The sequence below is a fragment of the Pleuronectes platessa genome, chromosome 20 (genome assembly GCF_947347685.1).
Source record: "Pleuronectes platessa chromosome 20, fPlePla1.1, whole genome shotgun sequence".
NCBI lineage: Eukaryota > Metazoa > Chordata > Actinopteri > Pleuronectiformes > Pleuronectidae > Pleuronectes > Pleuronectes platessa.
This window is the reverse complement of record NC_070645.1, coordinates 16,206,469-16,230,199: the sequence shown is the minus strand read 5'-3', so window position 1 is coordinate 16,230,199 and position 23,731 is coordinate 16,206,469. Positions and strand designations below refer to the sequence as shown.

Genomic DNA, 23,731 nt, shown 5'->3' with positions numbered 1-23,731 from the left:
TTTGTTGTGTAGACCACAGCCCTGTACGCACCTACCTGTGGGACTGCTGGGATATCGAGCTCAAAGTGTGGAGTTGGACCATATTTTCCTTTAAAGCTTTTGAGTCTGAGGGGTTTCGTCTGGGGTAAGTGCAGGACATGCTGTGCAGGGATAAGATGTGATAAGGCAGGTTGTGTTTGTTTCATATGTCTGTGAAAGCATGAGGAGAATGTGCCTGGTCGCCCGAATCTTACATCATGTCTTGCAAAAACTCTTTGCTAGTAAATTGAATTTCTCTTGTTGTTTTCTTTTTTTGATCAAGGGGATATTGTACATTTTTCGCTGGAATGTTTTTTATTACGCTTATGGCACGTTTAATGGAGCCAGTTTTTTTAAAGTCATGATGAGCCAACAGTATAATAACGATAAATCCACCTGCTCTTGAACATCAACTCACCAGACAGACAAACAAATAGGTGAAACTCGGAAACTCAGGGCTCGTTACCAGGAGCGGCCTGCAGCATGTCTGGATCTTTACCGTTCTACCAGAAGCACCACCGCCACTATGACCGTGGCTACCGCAACAAGGAGACGGCTTCTAAAATGAGCCAGTACCAGGCCAGCAGCAGCAGCAGCAGCAGCAGCAGATACTTTGCGGGCAGCAGCACCTCCGCCAGCAGCAGCAGCAGAGGGTAAGGAGCAGGAGGAAGATGATGATGAGGATGGAGGATGGAGGGGTCACACCCTGCCTTCATCAACCCATGTCTTTGTCACAGGAAAGCTCTACCTCCCCATCACCACCACCATCCCGTTAACCCCATCATCCCCGATCCAATAGATCAAGTTCACCTCCATCACAGTCACACGATCGTCTTTCCTGCTCTGCTGACTCATTGACAACCAGTAACCTTCATCGTCTTTTCACTTTCTTCAACCCTCAGTTACACCTGAGGATCACACACCTGAATCCTGCACGACCAGCATTGCATGTGGGCTGATATGAGCCCAGTCTGCTCTCATGCATGCCGACCAACTAATACAACCACAACTCAATAGCGATGGGCAACATAACAGCTCTGAGCAGGAACCCTTGTTAGATATGCTGTATGGAAAGTTATGGTATAGGGCATAGACCGAAATAGACTGTTGAGCGGTGAATACCATTGACAGTTTCTCAGCCGTGTCCTCTTAAAGACAGGTCACAATTCTTCCATGAGATAACTAAAAACAACCAGACATATGTTGTTTATTTTGTTTACTTGTGAACGTATGTTATCAAAAGTGTTTTCAACAAAAAACAAACAAAAGTTTACAGAAGCAGCAGAATTGCTTTACCCGTTGTTTGGCAAAAGAAAAGACACACTGCTAGCCTGTTAGCCAGTTGGTTGTTCATATTGGTCACGCGTAATGGATCAAAATGATTCATTGACGTTTGCTACGTAAAATTAATAAAACTTTTATATGTTTCCCATTTTGAGAACATGATTTGCACTGGGGTTGCATCAGATTATCATTGGCAATGGTGTGAAGACAGGATCTCCCATGATCCAACGCTGCTTCACCACATCACCAAACTGGGTCTTCTGAAAGGTCTTCACTTCCTTTAAAACCTGACAGTATCCACATTGATTGTCAGGGCTAAAAAACTTGATTGCTTTCTGTAAATATCCAATAAGCAAGAAGACTGTTGTTGGCAGTTGGTTTATAGATTTGTTCGGTCCCTGCTGAATGCACAGTCAGCTGCCTTGTGTTTACATATACAGTACCTGGTTAAAATCTAGTGATAGAAGGAAGATATGTATTCAGATTTCCTGATATTTAAAGGAGGACGTGAACTGACCTTTATCTTTCACACCAGGATTCACAAAACTGTTGGTTTACATGTTACAGTGTCTTTAAATACTCTGGCCTGGAGAGTGTGAACAGGTCAGAAGGCTTAGGTTCTACTAACATCTGATCTTTACTCTGATACTGTGGATCGCTGGGCGACACACCAGGAATCTGTGCTGCAGTGAGGAGAGGAGGATTATGATGTGACGATGATTTAACAGGCAGGGTGGTTATAATAATGTGGTCACTGCAGAGAATCATGAACGTTTCATTGGCTTCTCTCATACATAATAACACATCGTCACAGCCCTGGTCCTGGAGAGTCAAGTGGATGTACACGGTGTGAGCTAAATGGACACTGACCCTTCCTGCCCCCGCCTCCTTATCGTGTTCATGTTATCTCACACCCGACTCTCCAGTACGACAGATAGTGTTTCCCCTTCCTGCAAAACGACAAAGTGAGAGGAGTGTGACCTACATTCTGCAATGGACAGTCTGGAAAAAACGTACTCGATGGATTTTCTGTGCGCACTTCTTTTTAGACTTAAGTTTATTTCATAGCATTTTAAACTTAAACACAAATTGTTTGCCAAGTGAAAAGAACAGAGTAGAAATTAAAATCAGAAACCTATCTCTTAAAATCCATTAAGGCAGTTGAAAGTTACCTAAAGTAATGTATTTTCTTAATTTATCCAGGGGCAGTCGTACATTGAGTTTAATTGATGCAACATTACTTTGAATGTAGAAAAGAATATTGTTATAAATGGTGCAGAGGATGAAGTTCAGTATCAGTTGTATTGAGGATCTGGAATCCTAATGGACTATTGAAGTCAATTGCAGCAGTGTTGTCAGGGTGTTTTAATGATTCAGTAATAATTGTTTTTAGTTGTCTTTGATTTCATAATCATGACTAAACCATCCACACCTCCCTCCCATTGAACACTAATCCACCACTCATCACACGTGACCCGAGCGGCACCCCCCACATGTGGATGTCATGTTATTGGTTGCTCTGTCTGGCTGTGAGCCAGGCTGATGGTATTCTGTGTTTCTCAGACTTAGACTGTCTGGGCTGGAAGAGAGCCGACTGAGCCCCATACCCAAGAGAACCAAGCCAACTTACTTGGCTGTGGATAGAGAGAACCAAATCATCGGCTACGTAGTGCCTATCTTCAGGGGCAGGTAACAAACTCCTCGCCGTCTGAAAGTGGAACACTGAAAATGCTGCTCTCTTGAAGTTATTTCAGTTTTAATGCTATTCCTTACTCCCCTGCGACATCGATCCACGCGACCCCCAGTCAAGAGTTTGCTACAGGATATTCGGATACAGAGGAATCAAGGGTGAGGGACATGGCCCGCAGGGATTTGTTCAGCAGTGGCCTGGAGATGGAGAGGTCAGAGCTGATCTCCAGGAAGGAGGCCATGCGCGAGTCAGCTGATCGCATCTGTCTGAACAAAAGGGTCAGTGAAGGGGTTTCAAGGTCCTAGAGGAAGGCACAGTCTTTTTATAAATGTCGAAAAAAACACGTCTATGACACTGTCGTGACATCACTGTTTGATCTTGATTTGCTCTGCAACATTACAAGTTTGCTTTTCTTGCTCATGACATCATCGTGAAGAATTATTATGGGAACAACACAAACTGACAGACATGACGAACATCATTGTGACATCACTGATGTTAGTCTTCTTAATGTCATCACAGTGGACATCGTCCTTCATGACATCATCAGATCAATTGTCACAGAAGTAGATCATCTTCTTTTATCCCATTACAAAATGTCTTTTCTTTACGACTCCATTCTTAAGCATTTCAAATGTATTCAGCTACAAAACCCAGTCAGGTTATCTGCATGGTTGTGTATCTGAACAACTAATTGATTGCAGCATGTCTCAGGAACGCCAAGTGCCTGTGGCTGAGTGGTCGGGTTTAATATTCCTTACACAAGGGAGTTATTTAAGACTGAGTGATTATGTGAAGTACGCTGCCATTCACTGATCATCATAAAAGCCACAGTGAGCTCCTCACTGTATTTATCTGTCTGCTCTCTGCCAGATATCTGGGTGACAAATAACTCAGGAGATTGTGTATCTTGAGAAAGAGGGAAGGAGTTGTCATATGGTGTCGTCATATTAGACAGCACAACTAGACAGGACCTCAACTCCACTAGCTATTTATAGGACATAATGAACAACACATTGTCACACTGGTACTGTGACACGTGTCAAATGTGCACCTTGCATTTGTAAACAAGTGAGGATATGATGGGAAAGCTTTGATTTTGCTTCTAGCATGCATTCTCAATTCTGAATCTTTTGATGTTTAACAGTTTATGCTCTGGAAACTTCCAGTTGCCCTGAGTGACTTACTCTGCTGTCTCTAGATCTATGATAAAGAGGAACACTCCAAGCGTATGAACGAAGACAGCCTGATGCATCCCCCGGAGTTTGTGATTAAACCTCGCTCCCACACTGTGTGGGAGAAGCAGTGTGTGCGGCTGCACTGCACCGTCACTGGCTGGCCTGACCCCCGGGTCGTCTGGTAGGTCACCTACACACAGCGGACTGACACACAACCTCAAGTCTGTCCTCTGTTCTCTCAACAACATGCTTCTTTCTTAGGCTCCATCTGTTATCCATTGCTTTCCTTTTTTTTATCCTTTTCAAGCTTCTTCCCTTTGTCTTTCCTCTTTCGTGTTTTCTGCTTCCCTCTAAAAGGTACAAAAACAATGTGGCCATTGAATCGATTGCAAACCCTGGCAAGTATAAAGTTGAGAGCAGATACAGCGTCCATTCACTGGATATTAACAGGTGGGTGTAGCATTACCTAAAGTAAAGGCATCTTGTAACATCCCTCATATTTAACCACCTTGACTGTGTCTTTTGTAGCTAGTGTGGATCACTCTCTGTTTCAACAACTCCTGGATCATAATTCGTTACCACTGCTTATTTAAAAAAGGCCACTTTCATGACATATTTTTTTTACTTTCAATTATCAAATGAACAATGAATCACAGATATTTGTTTCCGACAGTTAGCTGTAGCATTAGCAGCATTGTCAACCTGATTACTGTCCAAAGCAAGAAACAACGCAAAAAACACAATTACAACTGAATGCCCCGATTTCAGTGCTACAAGTATAACATCCGTTTTTTTTATGTCTGATTTGTATTAATATGACTAGATGTCCAACTCTCCAATATCAGTTGAGACCACGGTGGGCAGTGGATGGTCAAAAAAATCCATAATGATTTTACCATCCTTACCAACCCTCTCTGCCTGTCTCTTAAAAAACAACAAAAGGAAGAAAAAACATCTACTGCCTCTTTAAAATCTCCTTTTAATTTTAAATGTATGAAATTATACTTTAGAATACAATGCTTTGGGGATATTTATTGTGGTTCCCATCATGTACAGCACACATTGGATACTTTAATGTTCAGAAATTCACACCCAGTGGTACAAATGACATCACCAGTCGTGTCTATTTATTGCTGCAGTATTCCTGGCCAGGAGCTATGGAACACTTCAGAGTCAGGCCTCACATAGTTGGTATTATTTACATGGTTCAGAGGGCTGAGGTGGAGGAGGGGGAAAGGCTCCGTGCACACGAATCCATGAAGAATGTGAGCATCATGGACATTGATCACTTGATCCTCTGCTCTTTCAGATGCGATTTTGATGACACAGCTCAGTATCACGTCTCGGCTATGAACTCCAAGGGGGAGCTCTCTGCGTTCGCCTCCGTTGTTGTTAAAAGTAGGTTTTGATGAGCCCCAACTTCAGACCTTAGTTTTCCCACAATCACCCTTTTAATTAAATCACGATAAAAAAACTGTTCTACACTCAAATTTTGATATTTTGTTTAATATTGTACATGCAGTCCATCAGTAGAGTATTTATTTGTTAAATATATTAAAAGGAGCTGCTGCTATTCTCCACAGGGTTCAAAGGTGAAGTTGATGAGTACCTGCCAGCTCCCAGACGTAAGTGTTTAATCACTGTATTCATTGTTCTTATGTATATTTAACACTGCATTTTTTAATTCATGGTCACAAGGGTGTACACAATCTTCTAAACAAGTTGAAAGACACATAAATGTTATCTTATTAAATTTCTACTACTAAAATTCTAGCATTTGGCATTCACCTAGTGCAATCTTTTGTCTTCTGATCAAGAGACGTCCACAATTCACTCCCCTTATAGCTCTGGTTTGTTCTCCACCAGTTCTTTAGCTCAACTGCTCAACTTTCGTCTCCAGCTAAATGTGCTAACTGTTGTCTGTCTCCTGTTATCACAGCAAGAAACCTGCAGACAGTAAAACCAAATGAATGAGCTCATAGAAGCTCTGTGATCTGTTTGTTATTACAAGTGATCACTTTTGCTCTAATTTGATTCAGTGCTAAAATGATGCCACTTTTATTTTGTCTTTACGTATTTTTTGTTCAATCTTAAAGGTCCAGTGTGTAAGATTTAGTTTAAAGGGATCTATGGGCAGAAATTGTATATCAAACAATCCTACACACTAGTGCGTTTCATCTAAATTGTACAAATTGATTTATTTACACCATAATGATCCCTTTACATTTACATCCGGAGCAGGTCCTCTCAACGGAGGCTGATGTCACTAAATTCTACAAACTGAACCTTTAAAACATATATCTAATCTTTCAGTATCTAAAGAAGATGTATCTGTTTTTTAACATTTAACGGAGATCAGTGGGAGCTTCTGCACTAACAACCTTTTGTCTCTCTGATGCTGCGGGGCGACAATGCAGGGGCCAGTACTCAAGGTAACAGGTTCAAAGGAATCTGGTTTGTTGAAGTTGATGCTTCCTGCATGGCCACTCACTGTGAAACTGTGAAGTTTGATCTGAGGGTTCTTTCAGTGTTTCTGGTAGAGAAACAGTCTGTGCTCCTCATCAATGTTGCTAGTGGGCAACATTGTAAGCTTACGTTGTCCTAGTTTATACGCAGAGAGTTCCTAATGAAGCATTTTGCAAACCCTGGCTTCGGGGTGAGAATAGATTTTAATGCCATTTGATAGTGTTTGCTATAATTAATGAACGAAGCCGTGGAGGTGGCTCAGTTAGCTCCTCCAGGTGAACCAGGGGGAGGTGACTGGCACAGCTGACACGGATCACACCCCCACTGCCACAGGAGCCTTGGAAGAATGTAGCAAACTTTTAAAAGATAATATTACTTTTCATTTTAGAGTATTCATCCTGGATACTCTGTGGAATGTTTTTATTTTTTATTTTAGCATTTTTCACTTGCATTTGTGGTGCTTCACTGTTCTTGGCATGTAGGTTGTCACACACACTTTTTATGAGCACTGTGTGTCAAAGTCACTCTGTTGCACACCTCTGATCCACGTTTTTTTTCTTCCTCCATCTTCTTCTTTTGGATGTGATTTGATCTACTCCCTCTTTTTTATTTAAGAGACTGTTTGGTCTTTTCACTTTTTCTTTGAATTCGGTGCAACAGTGCAAACTCTGACTCTGCTGTGTCTCGCTTCCTCCGTAGATGGCCCAGTGTCTGAGTATGGCATCAACTTCCAGACTCACATTGTTGATAAGTTTGGTGTTTCGTTTGGAAGAGAGGGGGAGACCATGAGTCTGGGCTGCACAGTCGTCATCTACCCGGCCCTTCACCGCTACCAGCCAGAGGTCCAGTGGTACAAAGACGGTGATTAGACAATTCAGGGTTGTTTTTCTTTTGACTCCAGCAGGATGATGGAATTAAGACTCACATTTTAAAGCCCTTATTTCAAACCTGCTTCCTATATGACGGGCTCTAGAAAATTGGTTAAAAACTCTTGTATAATATAAGACTTTATTTCTGTCTTTTTTCTTTTTTTATTAACCTTCCTAACATATACTGGCGTGTTTTTTCCAGATGTTCTGCTGTCTCCATCTAAATGGTACCAAATGCACTGGAGCGGAGAAAGAGCCACACTGACGCTCGCGCACCTCAACAAGGAAGACGAGGGTCTCTACACCCTGCGAGTCACCACCAAGTCCGGATATGAAACCTACTCCTCCTATGTCTTCGTCAGAGGTGAAGGAGCCTTAATTACTCCCTAAATGAGGCATTATGATCTATTCTTATGATTCTACATGTAAAATCTGAGGGATAACCTTCTTTATGCTGTGGGTTCAACGCATAGTTTCAACGCACCTACATTTCACGTCATGTATATTCCCCAATTTGACTGTTACATGCCCAGGACCCTAAGGACCCTAACATCTGACCCTTGTTTATTCAGCGGCATGCTAAATATCAAGCCACCAACAAGGCCTGTTCCAAAATCCTTCTCCAGTGCCCACTCAAGCCCTTAATTCCGGAAAAATTTTGTGTATCTAAGAAATCTCCCCTCAGACATTTTAACTGTAACCATCAGTCAACACAAGATAAATACAACCCTGTGGCCCCGGCTTTGTTTTGGTCAAGTGATGTTATCAGACCGAGGTCGAAGTCACAACAGCACGTCCCCTGGCACCTCGTGACCGAACGGCATTTAACGGTCAAAGTGTTGTGAATGTGAGTGGCTGGTTTTAAATAGGATGTCTCCAATAGAGACTCTGCAAAGTGGCAGCTCCCTGGCATCAGTTTGAATGCCGTGGAAAAACAGCGAAGCTTATCTCTGCTGCCTTCAGAGACAATCTGACCTTTCAGGCTCTGAGGAACCATGTTCAGTATGAACCAGCTAGGAAATAGACCCCAGTTAAGAAGACACTAGGTACAACCACAACAGAAAAAAAACAGTGCATGAGCCTGGCTATTCTCAGAGAGCTCAGCTGAGGAATGACTGTGGGCACAGAGAGATACTGTGAATATCTGCTTCAAGGAGAAACAATAGGCTGCCCACTTTGCTTCCTGAACTCTGGTTCCTTCAATGAGTCAAAAACATCTCTATAATTAGTCTTTCTTGAATTGTCCAATCTCTTCCACCTTCCAGGTAGCATTTTAGATAAAAAATAGAATATAACGTTCATGATTTTGCCTTAATGGCTGTAACAAAGGCTACACACACCCACACACAAACACACTGTTAATACGTGCCCTTAGGTTATGATGCAACTCATGCCTGCAGTGACGCCTCTTGTAGACGGCCTCACTTTACCTTGATGCTGCTTATAAGAGTCTCCGCTCTGATCCCCTTTCACTCGGGGCTGGGCTGCTGCTAATTCGGTCCCTCTGCCACCGACTGCTCTCGGCTTGTGACTCCGGGACCTAGAGACATTCCTGGCATAGAGCCCTGCAGCTACACAGATAATCTCAGGGCAAAGCAAAGCACACTTTAACAGCTAGAATGCTTAAGTGTAAACTGTTTTGTAGTTGCATCTCTGGGACAAAGTTGAATGCATATAAAAACTAGAATGACACTCATTGTCAAAGAAAGTACTCCCCATCCCTCCATCAAGTTTGGTTGAAATCAGTTCAGTAATGTTAACATAGTATTGCAAACAAATTAACAAACAAAACCCAAACACAGGTTGAAACCCGTATACACAGACTATGGTGGAAACATAACCTCCTTGGTGAAAAGACAACTTAACACAAAGGCTAAGCATGTACTGGAGAGTAAGCAGATCTTTAATAATCATGTTTGTGTCAGATTCTGATGCTGAGATGGAAGGAGCCCCCGGAGCCCCTCTGGACGTTCGCTGTCTCGATGCCAACAAGGACTACATCATTGTCACTTGGAAGCAGCCGGCTGTCGATGGAGGCAACTCCATCCTAGGTTACTTTGTGGACAGGTCAGTCAGGGCGTTGCTGCCTGAGCTGTGCATCTGTACTCGTTGATTTAAAAAGCTGTTATATGTGATTTAAATGGTTAATATACATTTAGGTGTGAGGTTGGAACCAACCACTGGATCCAATGCAATGACACTCCGGTCAAGTTCGCCCGTTTCCCTGTGACGGGTTTGGTGGAGGGTCGCTCTTACGTCTTCCGCGTGCGTGCTATCAACAACAGTGGCATGAGTCACCCGTCCAGAGTGTCCGAACCAGTGGCCGCCATGGACCCGGCTGACCGCGCCCGCTTGAGAAGTACAACTGAACAGCATGTGTGAAAGACGCCATACTCCCACTGTCCATGAGCTTGGTTACCTGAAAACCGTAGAATAACAGCAGTAAAATATTATATATCTTATCATATTTAAGGTTTTACTACAACGATGGCAACAAAAACAATCCTCGGCAGAATTACTGATTTGAAAATGCACCAATTAAAGAAAGTTTTTAACATTTACATGATGATAATGATGATTATGTATTTGCTGACAGGTACCTCTGCTCCCTGGACCGGCCAAATCATTGTAACAGAGGAGGAACCTGCAGGTAGGAGATGAACATATTTATCTCCATGAAACCCAGTGACATGACTGCTATGTTACCTGATCCTTTATATCTTTTGACCAACAGAGGGCATTGTTCCTGGCAGACCTCTTGAACTCCAGGTGACGGAGGCGACCAAGAATTACGTGGTGCTGAGCTGGAAGCCGCCTGGAGAGAAAGGCCTGGAGGGAGTCAGGTACTACGTGGAGAAGGTAAATTATATTCTTACGTGTTATGGTAAAATCTGAAATAAATAGTCGAAAATAGTCACTTTTGCTGTTTGGATCAGTGTCTGTATGTATAATGGCTGACGGATTGATTCTTGTGACCTTGTTTGTCAGTGTGTGTCGGGCACAGACAGCTGGCAGAGGGTGAACACAGAGATCCCAGTCAAGTCCCCTCGCTTTGCGTTGTTCGATCTGGCCGAGGGGAAGTCCTACAGCTTCCGCGTCCGGTGCTGCAACCCTGCCGGGGTCGGTGAACCCTCCGACCCGACGGAGGCCACCACAGTTGGCGACAAGCTTGGTGAGAAATCGTACATAGACCATAAATAAAGATGGACGACGCGTCTTGTCTTCAGTGGTGCATGTCCTAACCGCTAACATGGAGGAGGTGAGGCTTAGTTTCATTCTTAGTTCAAGTATCTAAAACATACTTTGTTCTCCAGATATCCCATCAGCCCCCAGCAAAGTCGTCCCCATCAGAAACACAGACACATCAGTGGTCGTGTCTTGGGTAGCGTCCAGTGATGCCAAAGAGTTGGTGGGTTACTACATCGAAGGGAGCATCGTGGGCAGCAATGTGTGGGAGCCATGTAACAACAAGCCCGTAAATGTGACCAGGTAAAACGTCACCTTGAATTATTGTTTTAATGCGGATATCGGCCTTTAAGATTAACCAAACATTTACATCTATGTTCACAGGTTCATCTGCCACGGTCTGACGACGGGAGAGAAGTACGTGTTTAGGGTGAGGGCAGTGAACGCAGCAGGGCTCAGCCAGTTCTCCCCAGAGTCTGAGCCTGTGGAGGTGAAGGCTGCTATTGGTGAGTGAGATATCGGGTTCATAGCACAGACATGGTCATTTTATTTTGAATTAAAACTTTATTTTGGTTAGAAAGGGATGTAAGATTCAATATTTTTCTTGGTATTTTGCTGCTGTTGTTCTCTGAGACATGTCATCAGCTGTTTTTATCATCAGCATCTACTGTACACCCCCCCACACTTTCTCCCATCATGGTTCCACCCCTTCACCCTGTCACCTTATTCTGAGTGATCCCCCCCCCCCCCCCCGTTCAGCCGCACCTCCACCCTCCTCCCACCTCCTCCACCTCCTCCTGCTCCTCCACCTCCCTGCTCAGCCTGAGTCAGGACTTGTAGACTTCCTCTAATCTGGGTCAGAACGATCCAATTCCGTGATTGTTACAAACCAGCACAATGTCACACACCACCCACCCCACCTCCATTATCCCGGTTCCCTCACCCGTCCTGGGCACAAAACGTGTCGGCAACCCCCTCGTGGTGCTAAAGGTATCAACGCATACTCTCTCCCACCCTCACCGGCACCTTTAAAAGAAGTAAACTCTCTCCTAACCTCTTTCTAAGCAGCTAACCTGGCAGTGGTATTGTTCTGTTGAGTAATTATCTGAGTTATAAGATGATAAATTATTTATGAAATCAGTTAGAAATAGTCTGTCAGTGAAAAGCTATATTTTTTCTTCTAAATCAGAATTAATGGCTCAGACACAGAGCAATTACTCACCGTGTGTGGCTGTAGAGGGCGCTGCTGCACAGTTAAAGTTATATAGTGTCACTTTAAAGAACAGTGTTTTGCTCAAGTTGGGATAGAATTAATGTAATCAACAGAATTCAGTAATAGAAGAGTAACTAAACATCTTCATATTATCAAGATATGATTGTACTGAAAGTCGATCCATGATTATATTGATCCGGAGCCTGATTCTAAAACGAACAATGCAAAACAGAACAAAGCTGCCATTGTAGTAATTGTCTCTTTCTAATCTCCTGCACGTGTTCCCTAAATTCTCTTTGCATTAAAACTAACACAACTCTCAAGCTTTGGATCTCACTCATTCACTGGTCGACTTTGTAAAAAGGCGCATGCTCTGTTTCCATGCACTTCGGCTGTTCTTCTTCACGCAACTGCATGTTCTCATAAACCTACCTGTCACATGGATGTCACTTTTTGATCATCTTGTCTTCATTTTTCCCTTCCAGTCAGATGAAGACATTTCAGATCATTTTCTGAACGTGATGTAATGACTATAGATGTTTTTTAGTCTTTAAAGCCTGTTTCTATGTTGTGGGACTGAGATAAGAGCTGTGATTTCTTGCCTGTTTTTTTAAAGAATCCTCTTCTGCTTTAACTCCTGTAGGGGGCGGCATCCCTCATGGTGTGTTGCCGGAAAATGGGCCGGGGGGTAACGTTGGCCAACTAACTGAGCACAGGCCACGCTGGACGGGCGCGCATGAAACTGTCCAGTCCTCCCCTGACACTAAGCAAAAGTGCAATAAAAAAGCTCAGACTGACACTGGAGCCAGGGAGGGGGCCGGGGCTGCTGGGCCCGACCCCTCCGAGGGTAAAAACAAGGGGGGCAAGAGAGGCAGTGTGTCCCGGGCCCCTGACCTGGCAAAAGACCCGGTCCCAGAGTCCGTGTCAGGCTCGGTTTCTAACCCAAACACTGACAAAGACACAGCTACTTGCTTAGAGCCAGTCACTGCTGAGCTTCAGGATGTAGAGACAGCCGACGGGCCTGAGGCAGCACAGGCACGTAAGTTCTCTGTAGAGGCTGACCCGGAGCCAGCCAGGCCGAGGAGGGAGTCGACAGGTGAGGACCGGTCACAGATGGGAACCCTCAAATACATCAGCCCCCCCCCCCCCCCCCCCCCCCAACCTATGATCCAATAAATACACTACTTCACTATAAGAGTTTCCGATGTTTTATCAATTCTACAAGGCCAAATAATCAATAAACAGAAGGTGATCAGCTCTACTGGTATCCTCCAATCAAAGGTAAGTGTTTGTAAAAGCAGCAAACAGTAACTGGTCACTACAGTCACGCTTGTCAATGCTGGACGCCACTTTCCCACAACCTCCTGCACTCGGTGGTCTGGCGTCAGTCGAGTGGCGCCTGGGAGCTGCCACCACTCTGAGCACTTTAACACGTGAACACACATGTATGTCACAGGGAGCACAAGTGGTTTATCCAGCAAACACAAGAGCAGGACACATGTGATATGAGACCATTTAATAAAAAAAAGATCTAGTTTACCTGACTACATGTGTGTGACGACCCAATTTACTATATGCATGATTCTGTTTAAGAGAGAAACTATTTCTTAATGTCCCTCCTTCAACCTACCTTCCTTCTATTTGAGACTTTTAAGTAGTTTTGGAACATATGCTGGTTTTCTTTCTTGCTGGGACTTTGCTGAGGAAATCCATTCTTATTCTAAGTGCTTATGAAGTTAATTAATTTATATGTTTTGACAAAAAATTTGAAGGTGAAAATAATAGTGACTCCCTGTTTTTCACATGTTTCTTGTGCAGCGCGTCTATTGGCAAGTTATCAAATGTGTTGTTTGTTGGATTTGTTTTGAAAAAGTCATTTTCAGTTTTTTAAGCTAGGTTAGCTACACATTTAGCATACAGATATGGTAGCCAAAATCTCGTCTGACTCTTGGCAAGAAAGATAATTTCCAAAACCTTGAATGTACAATTATGTTGAGGGTTTGGCGATATTCTGCTTAAGCAGATGTCTGTCTACTACTGTCTATAAAAGTATACATAACTCAGATAATGGAAAGAAACTGTGTTGTAGTACGACAGATACTTAGTGTAAACTGAATAATTTCAATAAGTCGTTGAGGCCAAACAGCATCTGCATGTAAAACTCACCAAATACATGAATTCAATACATCGAAGGGTTTTAAATTGCTGAGAGCAGCTGGACAGAGGTGTGATCGCAGATGGGATTTAAAAGTTACTGTAATGTTATACTTTCCCATGACATCATCTGGTTTGTGGTGTTAATTTGAGTTTTCTGTCCTCTCAGCCTCCCCTGCTCCACCCTTTGGCATCAGCGTCCTGGAGTGTGTGCGCGACTCCATGGTGCTGGCCTGGAAACAGCCGAGCTTCATCGGCGGTGCTGACATCTCCGGCTACTTCGTGGATTACCGTGACGTCATCGATGGCGTGCCGGGAAAGTGGCACGAGGGCAACATCAAGGCTGTCAGTGAGAGGGCCTACAGAGTGAGTAGGAAACACTGGTCTCAAGTTTAAAACCAATATGGATGTGGATCTTAATGGAAAACAAAATGTGTCTTTTTCTTCAGGTGTCCGACCTGATGGAGAACAGGAAGTACCAGTTCCAGGTGCGAGCAGCCAACATGGCCGGTGTTGGCATCCCGTCCCTGCCCAGTGACACCTTCCTGTGTGAGGAGTGGACCATCGCTGTGCCAGGTTGGTTCCACCGGCTGTTTCACCTCCTGACAGAAGGTGAACTGTGCTGATCTGCAGATCTTTATCACATCTTCCCATGTGTTTCCCACAGGACCTCCTCACGACCTGCAGGTGAGAGAGGTGCGCAACGACTCGCTGGTGCTGCTCTGGAAACCACCTGTGTACCAGGGCCGCGATCCGGTCAACGGGTTCTACATCGACATCAAGGAGGAGGACGCCCCGGTGGAGGCGTGGAGAAGTGTCAACAACAAGGCCACGGAGAAGACGTACATGAAGGTCGCCATCACCTGGAGTCCCTCTCATCCTTCATGGTCACGTGTCTCTGAAGCTGGTGTGTAATCTGGTTATTGTTATGTAATTTCACAGATCAAGAACCTGAAGGAGGGAGAGGTGTATGTGTTCCGGGTTCGTGCTCAGAATAAAGCTGGTGTTGGAAAAACCTCTGAAGAGACAGAGCCGGTTTCAGCTGTGACCAAACCTGGTAAGAGGAAATACAGGCGGCGTGATGAAATGATAAATAAATCTCTACAGCATTTCTATAACATTTCTCTGTGGTTTCAGGCACTAATGAGATCGTTGTGGCTGTGGACGATGACGGCATCATCTCCATGAACTTCGAATGCTGTGACCTGACCCCTGACTCCAAATTCGTGTGGTCCAAGAACTACGAGGAGATCACAGACCCCTCCCGCTTGACTATGGAGACCAAGGGAAACAAGTGAGACGTCCAAATCTGTAAAGCCGAGAGACCCTCTGATTTACACACTGTTGTTCAAATTTATAATACTGTGTTTTCCTGCAGATCTAAAGCTGTCTTCAACACACCTGGAGAGGAGGACATTGGCCTCTACTCCTGTATCGTCACCCACACTGATGGAGCTTCATCCAGCTATGATCTCTCTGAGCAAGGTAGGAACACGTTCAAACAATCATCTCAGTTTCTATCTTTTCGTAAATCTCTGTTTATTAACCTTCTCTTATCTCTGACAGAGTTGAAGAGGCTGCTGGAGGTCAGTCACGACCATAAATTCCCCAGTGAGTATTTCAGCCTCACATCCTCTCACTGCCGTGTTTAGGACTGGATTGGTTTCTCTGAGCTTCTTCATTCCCCCCTTCTCTTCTATATTTAGTTATTCCGCTGAAGTCAGAGTTGGCTGTGGAGCTGCTGGAGAAAGGCAGAGTTCGTTTTTGGCTGCAGGCCGAGAAGATTTCCGCCGATGGCAAAGTCGATTACGTGTTCAATGAGAACCTCATCTCTCAGGGGGAGGTCAGTGAGCAGCAAAGGAATCTCATCTTCATCAACAATTGGTTTTCTTTTATGTGCTAAATCAACACTCCTGAAGTTGTCCTCCTTGTTTTATGCAGAAATACAAGATGAACTTTGACAAGAGCACCGGCGTGATCGAGATGATCATGGACTCTCTGACCCCGGCGGACGAGGGCACCTTCACCTTCCAGCTGAAGGACGGGAAAGCCACCAACCAGTCCAGCTTGGTGCTGATAGGAGACGGTATGTTCGGCAAAAGAAAAGATCTCGGAAAGGTTTCTGGTCCAAACTAGCATACAACCAGACTCCAGCAAGACTTCTGTGCTTCATGATAATTAAACTACATCAGGGGCTTGAAACTATGGGAAAGTCAGTGGGTATTTACTCACTTCTTTGGCATTAATATATAATATATAAAAATGACTGAAGCCCAAAAAAACGGTTTATGTGTAGCTGGCAGAGATTCAAATCTCAGTCCAGCAGATCCATACTCTGGACACTAGAGGGCAGTACAACATTCAAGAAGGCACGTTGTAAACCAGGATCCCAAACTATATCTGGATAATGTAACCTGGATTGAAACAGATTCACCAGATTCGAGAATAAAATATCAATGTTTCAACTTTTTTTATTTGCAGTGTTCAAGGGGCTGCAGAAGGAATCAGAGTTCCAGATGAAAGAGTGGATCAGAAAGCAAGGTACGTTCACAGTCACTGGAAACTAGAGCTTTAACTCACTCAAATTATGTTTTTCTCTTTATCATTTATCTGCTGATTATTTGACTGATTAAACAAATATATTTTTAAAGGCCTATCACAGTATGGTGACATATTTAAATGTCTTGATTTGTCCTGTCAACAGTTCATAACCCAAAAATATTCAATAAATAATCCCAATTAAGAGAAAAGCAGAAAATGTTCATAGTGAAAAAACTGGAACCAGCAAACATTTTGAATTAAAATACTAAACATTTCTTCTCTTCTGAATACGGATGATTCTTAGCCTATATTTGTATTAAAGGTTAGGATTTCCATCCTCATAACTGCCGTGTTTGTTCCAGGTCCTCACTTTATCGAGTATCTGAGTTACGAGGTGACGCCAGAGTGCTGTGTTGTGCTGAAGTGCAAGGTGAGATGGAACTTTCAAAGAGTTTCCACGCACAACTTCCTGAATAAAACCCCATGAAACATTCCCTCACATCCTGCTGCTGTGCTGCGTTTCAGGTCGGCAATGTGAAGAAGGAGACCTCGGCGCTGTGGTACAAAGACGGACAAGAGATCAAGGCAGACGAGCATCTGGGCTTCACAGAGGGAGTGCTCAAACTGGAAATAGCTCAGGTGAGGATGTGAGAGAAAAGACGCCTCCTTGAAGTGTGACCTGATGTGTATATATATTTATATCTGTGTACTGTAAAGGGTGATATCCTCTATTGGTATCTTTACTTCTTTAAATTTAACGGTTTTCTTCTTCAACAACTGTCTTTGAGTAAGAGGACGTAAGTTAAAAGATAAAGACTAATAAAAACATTTACTTTACTAATTTCCTCATGAGTCTTCAGCATTAAATTTGATTGACATTAATAAATGTAACATGTCCATATCCCATAATGCCATTTCACTTTCTCTCTCTAACTGCTCTGTTGTCCACCCCTAGCTCTTTCCTCTCAGCCTTGATTCAAACCCTGTCCTCTGTCTCCACTCTCTCTCTCTGTCGCTCTCTCTCTCTCTCTCTCTCCGCTCTCTCTCATCCTCTGTGTCGTCTCTAAGCGTCTGTCTGTCTCTCCATCTCAGTTTAACCCATTAACATGATGTCATGTGTCCCATTTCAGTGTGACTGCCCGGCAAACACAGCCGACAGCGACGTAATCTGGAGAAAGATAAAAGTTGGGATCAGTTTTCTGTTGTCGCCATCGCTCATTTCTTGTTTTGCCTGAGAATGCTTTTTTAATTTTTTAATTTTTTGATATATATCTGTTGTTTGTTTGTTTGTTGGCTTTTTTGCTTTTGCGTCATATATATGTGTTTTCTGCAGCATCCAGAGCAGAAGAGAAAAAGCTTGTCTATTCTCATGAATACAAACATTTTCCTGCACAAAGTCTCTGTGACGCTCAGTGTTGTGTTTTGACAACTGAGGTTAACTTCATTGTTTTCTCTCTGTCAGATTTCCAAGAAGGATTCCGGTGTGTACGAGGTCGTTCTGAAGGACGACAGAGGAAAGGACACGTCCACGTTGAATTTGACGGATCAAGGTGACCTCCAGTGGAGAACACACTCACAGACATGTGACTTAACCCTTTTATATCACTTCAAATGATCAAAACCTCTTGTTTTAAAGGTTTCAAGGACCTGATGAATGAAGTTTTTAGTTTTATTGGTAAGAAGAATGACTTTGTCGCTTCATAATGTTGCAGCCGATAGATTTAAAACTTGTTCTTTTACCGAAAATAAAAACTTATGGTGTTTTCTATTCTTGCAGCCAATTCCTCCACTCCACTGAAGATCACAAGCACGGACGAGGGCATCCGACTCTACACCTTCGTCAACTTCTATAACGATTTACTCCAAGTGACATGGCACTACAAGTTAGTCCTCCATGCACTATTATACATAAAAGCAAACACATATACACCTTTGTTGAAATGGATTAGCTGTTAGCTACTCTAGCAACTAGAATTTCATGTGGACATGTTTGTCACTGTCCTCTCGTCTGTGTCGTGTCCCTGACAGAGATTCAGCCATCTCCTTCTCTGACCGTATAAAGAGCGGTGTGGTGGGGGAGCAGCTGTGGCTGCAGATCACTGAGCCAACAGAGAAAGACACGGGCAAATATGCCATCGAGTTCAACGATGGAAAGGGAGGCCTGAGGAGGACCGTGGAGTTGTCTGGTCAAGGTGAGAGCCAGAGTGTATTTAGAACCTCCTGCTCCACAGTGATGTCATACATTTACTACTTTTTAATCTATCTTTCACATAAGTCTGAATTTAAAAGTTTTAGCTTTTTTATTTGTTTTTATGAGCATTCACTGACTTTTTATACTTTTACTCTCATTTAGCCAATAAATAAATATTAAGATTCCTGACTTTTGTTTTGCAGCATTTGACGACGCTTTTGCGGAATTCCAGAGACTCAAGTAAGTTATTATCCACTTGATAACCGACACATTATGATGTAAGGTGTGTTTTTCTTATTTGAGGAAATAAATGAATTGGTTCTGTATGGTGCAGGTTAAGTCTTAAGTTTCACTTCTAAGCAGCTTTAATGTAACTTGTTGTTCCCTCTTCTTTTTTTTTTTACCTCCTCAGGTCCGCTGCTGTTGCAGAGAAAGGTAAGAAACATGGTGTTCACAGCAGCTGTTGGTTTGTTTCTAGGCCTGATGATGAACCATCATGAAGACCTCGCTGTTGTCCACTTTTATATTAACAATATAATGTTTCATATGATTTTTGAAAGCTATGTTTTTATTGTGATTTAGACTGAAAAATATGAGAAAACAACTAATGGATGCAGGGTGTTGATTTATCAGAAGTCTTGAAATATCACTACCGTCACAGAACAGGAGCTTTTTAGTGTGCACATCTTTTCAGACTATAATTAAAAACGCATTTCATATTACTCTGATTCATTCTAACAAATTAAAGCTATCAGAGAAATTTAAATGTTTATTCCATGTAATTAAAATCGTGTTTCTTTCAGGTCGTGCTCGAGTAGCAGGAGGTTTGCCTGATGTGGTCACCATCCAGGAGGGCAAGGTGCTGAAATAACAAATTCATATGTGTCTTATAAACAAAACAGCTGACAGTTTTTTCCAAATGCTTGAATGTATCTGTAATTACTCTAATGTTCGATATTGTTTATCATCTGTGCCTCAGGCCCTGAATCTCACCTGCAACATTTCGGGCGACCCCGTGCCAAAGGTCACCTGGCTGAAGAACGACAGGGAGATCACGTCCGACGACCACTGCATCCTGAAGTTCGAGTCCGGCAAGTTCGCCAGCTTCACCATCACGGCCGTGAACACGTCGGACACCGGCAAATACAGCATCCTGGTGAAGAACAAGTACGGCACAGAGAGCGGGGACTTCACCGTAAGTGTCTTCATCCCTGAAGAGGCGGCCAGCAAGAAAAAATAGAAGCGGTCCAAATCTCGTCGTAAATATGTATAAAAGAAAAAAAAACACTGGAAAAAAAATATTTAAGGAGAAACAAAGGTGTGAGGATGTTGTGAGGTGTTTGTGTAGAATAAAAAAATTAACTCTAGAGGTGCTAAAATACAAAATGTCCAACAGTTTAGACAGCACTATGAAGATTTGATCCAAAGAATCTGATTGAACATGAAGAGGTATTTGTGACCCATTCAGAAATGTGACTCGGGCAATTTTAGTTCTTGTTTGTGTAAAGTTGTGTTTGTGCAGAGAGGCACGAGTTGGCTTCTGTTTGCTGTAGAATAGGAAACAACACATTAGTTGAAGATAATGTCGTGTTGGACAGACGCATCGTGGAGAAAACAAATCCTGAAGTTAAGGTTGAGTGAATTTTAAACCCATGTTTTATCCCATTTGCCTCAAATTATGTTGATAACTTAAATAAGCGGAGCTACTTCTTTTTGTTCATGTCCTTGATGTCAGTCTATCAAGGACAAGTCTGTACAGTAGGTTTTGTGTAATCCTGAGGATGAACCGACAAAGGGACGGGGGTGAAAACATAACCTCCTTGGCGAAGATAAAAAAAAAAGAAGAAGATAGTGTTTACAGACAACTATATCTAAATCTCAAAATCACAAATGGCTTTTCTTTAATCCCTGTCCCCTCTAATGTGATTCACTGTCACAAAGAACAATCCACAATTCACCTCTATCGGCTCCAGCTTGTTGGCTAATCGAGCTGAGATCATCTCCACGAGTTCCTCACACTTCTTGTGTTTTGGGCTTTTGGAGAACAACCTTTTAAAATGAAGCAATGTAAAGTCGGCCGTGACTCCCCAGTCACTGCTGGAGAAAAGTTTGGCTCCTAACAAATTTGTTGCAAATGGACTAAAACGTGGTTCTTTAATGAAACGTGTAATTTCATCCGCCCTGTTTTCTGTTTGTTCCATTTGATTCACAGTCACTTTGAATGTTGTCATCATGACGTCACTTCCCTTGTTTCATGTCTGTAACGAACACGTCAGCCCCCCCCTCTGCTCATCATCATTATTATTATTATTCACCACTGTGGTGAGTTCCCCTTCACTGTGCACCATGTCTCCTTTACTCATAATGATGATGATGACGTGATGAAGATCATCATGGTGATTATTTCCTGTTCTCCCTGTTTCCTTGATGAGACTAATAAAAAATGAGCATGTTCTCCCCCACTTCCTCCTCCTGCTCCTCCTCTTCCTTCTTTCTGAGTCGTCTCACTTTGGTCTGAACCCTCCGCACTTCACCTTCTCACTATTCACTCTCTCGTTTCAGTAGATTCCTCCCCCCCCCCCCCCCCCCCCCCCCCCACACCACCATTTCTGTACACTGTTCATGGTGCACTTCACTGATGGTGCGTTGGAAACTCAAATAATGTGACATTCACGTCACTCAACAAATTAACGGTAGAAATATACATGAAAAATAATAAACTTTATTATATAGCATTTCCATTGCATAAAATAAAGCTCAAGGTCCTTAACATTAAAAAGAAGCTTAAAAATAAAATGTACTAAGACAGGAAAAGAAAAAATGGTTAATATGTCGACATATGTTCTATCATATATTATCTGAAACTTTGTCTTTGTCTCGGCCTCTTCATCCAGACGAGTTAAAAATCATTTTTGGTTTCCTCCTGTCAGAGAACATGTGGATTAGCACATCCACGTCTCTATTTAAGTTCACTGACTGGAAGTTATAGACGATGTAAAGCAAAGTGTTTTCACAGCAGCTCTAATAACACACAGAGTTAAAGGGGCACGAGTTCTCACGACAAAGTTCTTCTTCTATAGACGACAAATCTCTGCAGGAAGTCTGTGCAACTGGGGTCATTAGGTTTGGAACATGTGGGAATTACCCAGACAGGGTAGAGGAAACAAATACATTCTCAGATTGCGTTATGTAGAGTTGTATTCTCTTATTTGTCTTATCATGTAACTATTATCATGATGGAGGCCTCACTGTCTAAATCTGCTTCTGGTGGAAATTGTATTAGGGACCCAGATAAGATTACATTTTATGTAAACTGAGGAACACTTTCTTCAGCATAATAATATAAAATAATAATCACAATATGATTATAAAATAGTCTTTTTAACAGTAAATGCTCTAAAAGTGTATGTGGGCTAACTGACTTTTTGAATTTGTTCATTAAGGTCTAAACGAAAAAATTGTCCCAGGGGGCTTCATAAATTATACATCATATAAAACATTGTATTCTAAGACCCATCATTTGGAATATTAGGAAAATCTGTTTCAAAGAGAAATAATGTGAAAAATATGATTCACTACAACACTCAGATTTCTAATTTTAATGTTATCAAGTGGATTATTTTGACAATGGTAGACCTGCCCTCATTGCACTTCATGGGTAAGTAGTGGACCACAATTCTTTTGCTGATGGTTGAGCTTCCTTATTTATTTCTAATCTCACGTTTGCCTCCTTCCAGCTGGAGACCACAGAGGGGACGCCTGACCAGGGCGTGACGTCATACTGGACCGACCCAGAGGGAAATGTGGTGTTTGGCCCAAACACTCCCCAGGAAAAGATAGAGATGCAAAAGCGAAAGGGTGAGAGGGAATGAATCAGGTTCATATCTCTGTGTGTGTGTGTATGTGTGACATGTTTACTAATGATTGTTCACCTGCATAATCTATAGCTAAGACGCCCCCTGTGAAAATGAAGGAAGACAAAAAGGAGAGAAAAAGTGAGGAACCGGAGGGGGAGCAGAAGAATAAGATGAAAGTCGATGACGCTGCAGAAACAGAAGCTTCAGATTCAGTCGACCAAACAGAGGCTGAGAGGACACAGCCGGAGTGAATGAGAAACGCATTATTTACTCACACATATATAAATTATCTATAAGTTTGATGTAGAGTTTCATGTCGACTGTGATAGTTGTGTTTTCAGTGATCACAACTTTGATCACGTCACAGACTGTTTCTACTGTTTTTCAAATCCTTTTGCTCTGGATTTTGTATCTGTCACTTTTATCCTTTTCCTATTTGTTTGAATAAAGAAGCTGTTAAAAATATATTTCTGGATTGAACTCATCTCACTTGTTGGTATATGGGTTTTTATAATGAGATTTGAGAATGCACAGGGTTACACAGGCTCAGAGGATTAAAGAGGCACAACACACTCTCCTGTCGGAGAGAAGAACAAAGCAAACAGGAGAAATTCTTCAGGTGAGACAGAGCAGAATTGATTCAAATCAACAAGTGTAAAAAGTTTCAGGGGTTGAGTTAAGATCATGGAGCTGCAAGAACTGCAGCCCCTCAAACACTAACGCAGGTTTATGCATGTACAGATTTGGTGTTTTACAGTTTATACAAATTCTTCTGCTTTAATGGAGATTATTTTAATTCCTTAGTTTCATTAAACATTTTACTGGATCAGAGCAAATCAAATGATACTTGCGGTGTATTTCAGCAAGAAAGGGGAAGATAAAAATAGGAAGCATGAGTAAACAAGTTATAAAGTGGAATTACATTAACAAACAAGATTTTTTACGTCATCATGACCTGGAACTTCACAGTTTGTAACTTTCCCCTCAAGGTGTTCTTGAGATATCGCTGGTTGTCACCTGCGCTGAGGCATAAAAAGTATACATGCAATATAAACACAGAAATATAAAATAATATGTGCAGGGT

At 42.6% G+C, this 23,731-nt stretch overlaps 1 protein-coding gene and 1 long non-coding RNA gene across 2 annotated transcripts; both read left to right on the top strand.

Annotated features, from left to right (window-relative positions):
* The first annotated feature begins 25 nt into the window (after positions 1 to 25).
* myom1b (myomesin 1b) lies at positions 26 to 21,263 on the top strand. The gene is made up of 39 exons (XM_053412493.1): positions 26 to 124; positions 440 to 671; positions 2,866 to 2,991; positions 3,108 to 3,270; positions 4,194 to 4,351; positions 4,528 to 4,620; positions 5,480 to 5,568; positions 5,754 to 5,795; positions 7,336 to 7,497; positions 7,708 to 7,869; positions 9,431 to 9,572; positions 9,665 to 9,864; positions 10,102 to 10,155; positions 10,240 to 10,364; positions 10,494 to 10,677; positions 10,820 to 10,994; positions 11,076 to 11,197; positions 12,548 to 13,000; positions 14,228 to 14,424; positions 14,508 to 14,634; positions 14,726 to 14,910; positions 15,001 to 15,115; positions 15,196 to 15,352; positions 15,437 to 15,543; positions 15,625 to 15,669; positions 15,765 to 15,901; positions 16,000 to 16,144; positions 16,540 to 16,599; positions 16,962 to 17,029; positions 17,125 to 17,238; positions 17,730 to 17,783; positions 18,062 to 18,149; positions 18,236 to 18,274; positions 18,377 to 18,482; positions 18,628 to 18,791; positions 18,994 to 19,030; positions 19,203 to 19,225; positions 19,594 to 19,649; positions 19,770 to 21,263. The coding sequence occupies exons 2-39, from the start codon at positions 502 to 504 to the stop codon at positions 20,028 to 20,030; spliced, it is 4,905 nt and encodes a 1,634-aa protein (XP_053268468.1). The 5' UTR covers positions 26 to 124; positions 440 to 501; the 3' UTR covers positions 20,031 to 21,263.
* Positions 21,264 to 22,376: 1,113 nt separating this feature from the next.
* Positions 22,377 to 22,756, top strand: LOC128425733 (uncharacterized). The gene is made up of 3 exons (XR_008333170.1): positions 22,377 to 22,448; positions 22,528 to 22,648; positions 22,738 to 22,756. It is a non-coding gene; the product is annotated as an uncharacterized LOC128425733 (long non-coding RNA).
* The last annotated feature ends 975 nt before the right edge of the window (positions 22,757 to 23,731 follow it).

What these genes read in the sequence shown, in the direction of transcription:
- myom1b (XM_053412493.1), top strand. Translation starts at nt 502, where the DNA reads ATGTCTGGATCTTTACCGTTCTACCAGAAGCACCACCGCCACTATGAC. An exon ending in CTCCTATGTCTTCGTCAGAG is followed by an intron (nt 7,870 to 9,430) that starts GTGAAGGAGCCT and finishes TGTTTGTGTCAG; the next exon opens with ATTCTGATGCTGAGATGGAA. An exon ending in CTTGGTGCTGATAGGAGACG is followed by an intron (nt 16,145 to 16,539) that starts GTATGTTCGGCA and finishes TTTTATTTGCAG; the next exon opens with TGTTCAAGGGGCTGCAGAAG.